Source organism: Nothobranchius furzeri, chromosome 1, assembly GCF_043380555.1.
Source record: "Nothobranchius furzeri strain GRZ-AD chromosome 1, NfurGRZ-RIMD1, whole genome shotgun sequence".
NCBI classification, from domain to species: domain Eukaryota; kingdom Metazoa; phylum Chordata; class Actinopteri; order Cyprinodontiformes; family Nothobranchiidae; genus Nothobranchius; species Nothobranchius furzeri.
In genome coordinates, this window is record NC_091741.1 from 59788913 (window position 1) to 59795103 (window position 6191).

The 6191-nt window shown below is 51.0% G+C and overlaps 1 protein-coding gene across 1 annotated transcript; it reads left to right on the forward strand.

Annotated features, from left to right (window-relative positions):
* The first annotated feature begins 4948 nt into the window (after positions 1-4948).
* On the forward strand, positions 4949-6177 carry LOC139072251 (uncharacterized). The gene is made up of 4 exons (XM_070555851.1): positions 4949-5332; positions 5399-5662; positions 5873-5944; positions 6022-6177. The coding sequence occupies exons 1-4, from the start codon at positions 4949-4951 to the stop codon at positions 6175-6177; spliced, it is 876 nt and encodes a 291-aa protein (XP_070411952.1).
* Positions 6178-6191: the final 14 nt, after the last annotated feature.

A 6191-nucleotide genomic window follows, 5' to 3' on the forward strand; every position in this document is an offset into this window, starting at 1 on the left:
GAGATAGACGTGTGTTTTTCAGAATTTTTTTTTTTTTTTTGTTTTTTTGTATCTGTATTAATTTTGTCCTTCATTTACAGGTTGCGAAACGAAACAGCGGTGCTTTCCTGAAAAACGGCATAGGAGTTTGTTTTTATTATTTTTTTTAGTGGGCAAGGTAAGAGGTTATCATGGAGGAGGAAGAGCTGCGGCAGTTGAAGAATGTAATTCTACAACTGAAAGCAGAAAACGAGAGGTTAAAACAAGAGCAAATGGCGATTTATGGTCCTAGTGGCCACTCTTCTGCAGCTTCACCTTCTACTTCTGTGCTACAGAGGGAAAGATTGGTTGTGGTCCCCCGAGAAAGAAAATGTCCTTCCTTTAGGGGGCGGACAGGGATTAGTTTGGCTGAGTGGCTGGAGGAGGTTGAGGCTTGCACGCGGTCTCGGCAGCTCACTGATTTGGAACAGGCTTTGTTCCTGTTCGATCATCTGGAGGGAGAAGCCAGGGAAGAAATTAGGTTTCGCCCTAGAGGGGAGAGGGAGGATCCTGCCCGGGTGATTGCAGCGTTAAGGGAGCTTTATGGCTGTGTTGACTCATATGTAGCCCTGCAGAAAGCGTTCTTTTCTCGGCACCAGCAGGAGGGGGAAACCTTGCAAGAGTTTTCCCTCGCCCTGATGAGTTTAATGGCTGCTGTTAAACAGCAAGCCCCCACTGACATGCCCAATGCTGAAGAGTTGCTTCGCGACCAGTTTGTAGAGCACGTAAGTGACGGTGCCTTGCGCCGTGAGTTGAAACAGTTTGTGCGTCGCAATTTAACAGCTACCCTGTTGGAGGTTAGAGCCGAAGCCATTAGGTGGGAACGGGAGGGTTCCTCGGGAGGAGCTAGAGGCCGAAGTTATTCTGTCCCTTCAGTTTTTGGGTTGCAGTATGGGGTCCAATGTCCCCAGACCACAGCAGCCTCCCCCATGCGGTCGGAGTTGACTGAAATGAGGGAAATGTTGAAGCTACAGCAGGAACAGTTAAATAAACTTACGGAGGGTCTCTTAGCGCTCCAAGGTCCGAGGTGGAGTAATCCTGCTGGTCGTAGCCCCCTAATTTGCAGACGTTGTCGACAGCCAGGCCATTTCGCTAAAGACTGTGATGGGGTCCGGGTTCCTTCTCAGTCCACGGCACACTCTCAGCAGTCTGGGAGGCAGGGTGGACGGGTGGCACCGTCGGAAAACTAACACCCGCCGAGCTGTGGAGCCAAAGTTCGGGGGGTGCCAAGCCTGGCTCAGATGGAGAGTCTACTGCCGTGGAAGTGGCGAAATTGATGTCGTCTTGTCCGTACGTGGATGTAACAATGGGGGGAGTGCAGGTTCCGTGCTTGTTGGACACGGGGTCAATGGTGTCAACTATTTCGGAAAGTTTTTTTTACCAGCACTTCGAACCCTGGGGTGCAGACAAACTGCAATCTTGCCACTGGTTGCGGCTTAAGGCTGCCAACGGGTTGGCCATCCCATACATTGGTTATTTAGAACTGGAGGTTGAACTTTGTGGTAAAGTGTTGACTCAGTGTGGTGTCCTGGTGGTCAAAGACACCCCTGAAGGTGGACTCTTGTCGCGTCCGGGTGTTCTGGGGATGAATGTGATTAGCAGGTGTTACAGGGATCTGTTTGGGGAACACGGGCGGACCCTATTTGAACAGTCACCATTGTCACAAGCCCCAGAGCCAGTGAGGTTAGCGCTGCAGAAGTGCCACCAAGCCAGTAGGAGGGTTGCTGGGGGAGTGCCTGGTACCATCAAGGTCGGGGGTCGTCAGGCGTGCCAAATTCCGGCTGGCACAATGAAAGTGGTGGCTACTACCTGTGCCGATCGGTTCTCAGGTAAGAGCGTACTGTTCGAACCACCAGTGTTTGGCCTCCCTGCTGGCCTACTTTCCTCGCCAGCCTTGGTACGGGTGGAGAGAGGGGTCACCCATATTATGGTTATTAATGTGGGGAGTACGGGTGTCTTTCTCTACCCTCGGACCAGGGTGGGTACAGTGGTGGAAGTGGGAGTTTCAAGCTTCCCACGCGGCATCACAGAGGTTCCCCTCCATGAGGCGACAGTGGCATCCCAGCTGGGATCTGAGGTAACATCAGATCAGCTTAATGAGCTGGACTTGTCAAACCTTTCTGTAGGTGACCAGGAGACTGTAAGGTCATTGCTGACACGATATGACTCTGTCTTCTCTGCCCATGATGGAGACCTTGGTTGCACTAACTCGGTTGTACATGAAATCCCCCTGCAGGACGATGTTCCCGTCCGTCAGCGGTTCAGGCGAATCCCACCATCTGACTATGAGGCGGTTAAGGACCACATCAACCAGCTGTTGGAAGCACAGGTGATAAGGGAGAGCAGTAGTCCTTACGCATCCCCTATTGTGCTGGCCAGGAAGAAAGATGGAAGCCTGAGGATGTGTGTGGATTACAGGCAGTTAAATGCAAAAACTAGGAAGGATGCTTTTCCCCTTCCTCGCATCGAGGAGTCACTTGATGCACTGACAGGGGCAGGTTGGTTCTCTACGCTTGATTTGGCTAGTGGCTATAATCAGGTGTCAGTAGCAGAAGCAGACAGGCCGAAGACGGCATTCTGCACTCCTTTTGGCCTTTTTGAGTGGAATCGAATGCCATTTGGCCTTTGTAATGCTCCAGGCACATTTCAACGGTTAATGCAGAGGATATTCGGTGATAAGCAGTGTCAATCGTTGCTGATCTACCTGGACGACATCGTGGTTTTCTCCTCTTCAGTGGAGGAACACCTGCAGAGGTTGGAAATGGTGCTGGGCAGATTACAAAGAGAGGGTCTTAAGGTAAAGTTGGCAAAGTGTGCTTTCTTCCAAAAGGAAGTTGGCTACTTGGGCCATGTCATTTCTGGCAGAGGCGTTGCTACAGATCCCAAGAAGGTGCAGGCAGTGGCTGAGTGGCAGACCCCGACCACGACCTCAGAACTTCGCTCGTTCCTAGGGTTCGCCAGTTACTATCGCAGGTTCGTGGAGGGATTTGCCAAGTTGGCGGCACCACTCCACAAACTGGTGGCAGAAACCGGAAAAGGGAAAGGGTTGAGGAAATCCAATCGGGACCTGAGCAGCTATTGGACAGCTGAGTGCCAGACCAGCTTTGAGGCATTAAAAACAAAACTCACCACTGCGCCCGTCCTAGCGTACGCTGATTTTTCACTTCCCTTCATATTGGAGGTGGACGCCAGTCACGGTGGACTAGGCGCCGTGCTCTCACAGGAGCAGGAAGGCAAAGTTAGACCAGTGGCCTATGCCAGCAGAGGGCTTAGACCAAACGAAAGGAACATGGAGAACTACAGTTCCATGAAGTTGGAATTTTTGGCCTTAAAGTGGGCCATGGCCGAAAAATTCCGTGAATATTTGCTGGGCCACAAGTGTATTGTCTTTACTGACAATAATCCATTGAGCCATTTGTCATCGGCTAAGTTGGGGGCTACCGAGCAGCGGTGGATAGCACAGCTGGCAGCCTTCGACTTTGAAATTAAGTATCGGTCAGGAAAAAGTAATGTAAATGCTGATGCTTTGTCACGACTGCATCCGACAGGGGCCCAGGATTTGGGAGCCATGCTTCCAGGGACATCCCTCCCAGAGCCTTTGAAGCAGGTCCTGCAGGGCCAGAGGCCTGAAGCCACCCAGGCTGTGATAACCACATTCCCAGAGCGTACACCTTTGGAAATGGGGGTCATCCAGAAAAACGATCCAGTTATCAAAGATGTCTTAAGCTTTTGGAGAAAGGGGAGGCGCCCTAATAAAGAGGAACGCGAAAAACTCTCCCAGCCAGCCTTAACCTTGTTAAGGCAGTGGAAACGTCTAGTTGACTGTAACGGTGTTCTATTTCGCCAGGTTACCCTCCCAAGGACCACCGAGGATACACTTCAGCTAGTGTTGCCGGAGGCATTGCAGGAGGAGGTGTTAAAGGAGGTTCATCAGAACCACGGTCACCAGGGCGTTGAAAGGACATTGGAGCTGCTTAGGCTCAGGTGTTACTGGCCAGATATGTCCAAGCGCGTATTGGCGTGGTGTCAAAATTGTGAACGATGCCAGGTAGCCAAGGAGGGACCAGCTACAGGTAGTTTCATGGGTCACTTGTTGGCCTCCCGACCAAATGAGATCTTGGCCATGGACTACACTGTGTTAGAACCTGCCTGCGGTGGGTGGGAAAATGTTCTAGTGCTAACGGATGTATTTAGTAAATACACTTTAGCAGTTCCCACCAGCAATCAGCACGCATCTACGGTGGCTCAGGTGTTAGTCACGGAGTGGTTCTCAAAGTTCGGAGTGCCAGCCCGCATCCACTCTGATCAGGGGCGGAACTTTGAGAGCACCATCATCCGTCAGTTGTGTGACCTATATGGCATTGAGAAAACGCGCACTACCCCATACCACCCTGCAGGTAATGGGCAGTGCGAGAGATTTAACAGGACGCTACACAATCTGCTGCGGACGTTACCTGTATCTAGGAAACGAGACTGGAATTCTTGTCTGCCGCAGTTACTGTATTGTTACAACACAACACCTCATCAGGCAACAGGAGAGTCTCCGTTTTTCTTGATGTTTGGACAAGAACCTAGACTCCCAGTGGATTTTCTGCTGGGAAAAGTGGAGGAACCTGTAGGGGGCAGTGTACACCAGTGGATTCAGGAACATCAGAGTAGGCTTAAGGTAGCCTTTGAGGGAGCTAACTAACGCCTAAGGGAAGCTGCTGAACGTAGAAAGAGAAGTCATGACCAACAGGTAAGGGAAGTCGGACTAAAGGAAGGTCAGTTTGTCTTGGTCAGACAGCTGGGCTTCAAGGGGCGTCATAAAATCCAGGACGTATGGGGTTCAGTAGTGTATAAGGTGGTGAGGGCTCCTAGAGGGGAAGGCCCGGTGTATACGGTCGCACCTGTGGACGATGATCAAAAGTGTAAAACTGTTCATCGCTCAATGTTGAAACCAGTGGTATGGACCAGACCACCAGTAGCAGTGGGCTATCCTTCCTCATCGGTGCAGGAGCAAAACATGGAGGAATCTCTGGAGGACGACGACCTGGTGTTAGAAAGGACTGACGTCCATCAGTTGAGTCCTAAGAGGGTTGTTGGGGCCGCAGGACCCCCTGAGCCATCACTGCCCAGAGTGCAACCGGACCAGCAGGAATCTGGTCCTACAGTAGAGCAGCAACCTAGTTTGGGGGGGTCACCGTTGGCACCGGCTGGCGACCTTGTGGTGCAGGCGGTTGCCCCCATTGTGCATCTACGTCGGACACAGCGCTCAACCGCAGGCCAGCACTCGAACATGCACCATCTTCCACGGGCGGTGGGTGATGTTGGGGTACGGGTTGTGGCGCCCCCAGGGTTTAACTTTGCGGCACAAGTTTTTAGACCTTGGAGTGATTAGAGACATTCAGTTTTGTTAATCGTTGGGACAACGATTCCTGTTGGGGGGGTGGAATGTAGCAGTACGAAATACCTGCTCCAAGTTTATTGGTTTAGAACAGTACGCCCTCCATACGTAGGAGGGCGCTCCGGCTATAAAAGGGGAGCTCCTCCGGCAAGGAAGTCATTTCAGGAAACAGCTGGTTTTAAGTATATCACTACGTGTTACCAGCCCGTGTCCTTTGGCTGCGTTTTTTTTTGGGTGATCGGCTCTGCTCCAACTGTGGTATGTACCTGGATGGCTACTCTGTTTAGCAGTAGAGTTACTGTGTCTCAAACCGTGTTGTGCACTCTGCAGCTTGGGCAATTAATCAGTGTTGGGTGTGACATCATCGCTTGCCTTTGCTATACAAAACATTAGCAAACGGTACGTACCTTCTGCAGGTAGATAACCTATGAGTCAAACAATCTTAACATCAGCTCTTTGTAAAACCAGGGAAAGATTGAATCCCCGTTGCTGCTGGGCAGGGAGTTCCCTTCTACTCAGGGGTCATCGGTGAGAGGACCGGTAGGTGTGTGCTGCGCCGTCTCCACACTTGGTCAGTTGTTAGTTTGTTAACTTCTACCTCTTCCTTGTCCTTTTAGATTTATCCGTGGTCCAGTGGGAGGCGCCGCTGTTTTGTTTCGTTTCCTTTTTCTACATTTCAAATCAGCTGTTTGAAGGATGTTCCCTGGCTCGTGGCCGGAGTTCAGAAGGAAGAACAGCTGATTTATATTGTACCCATTTTATACCGTTTTTAATCTTTTTTGTTTCT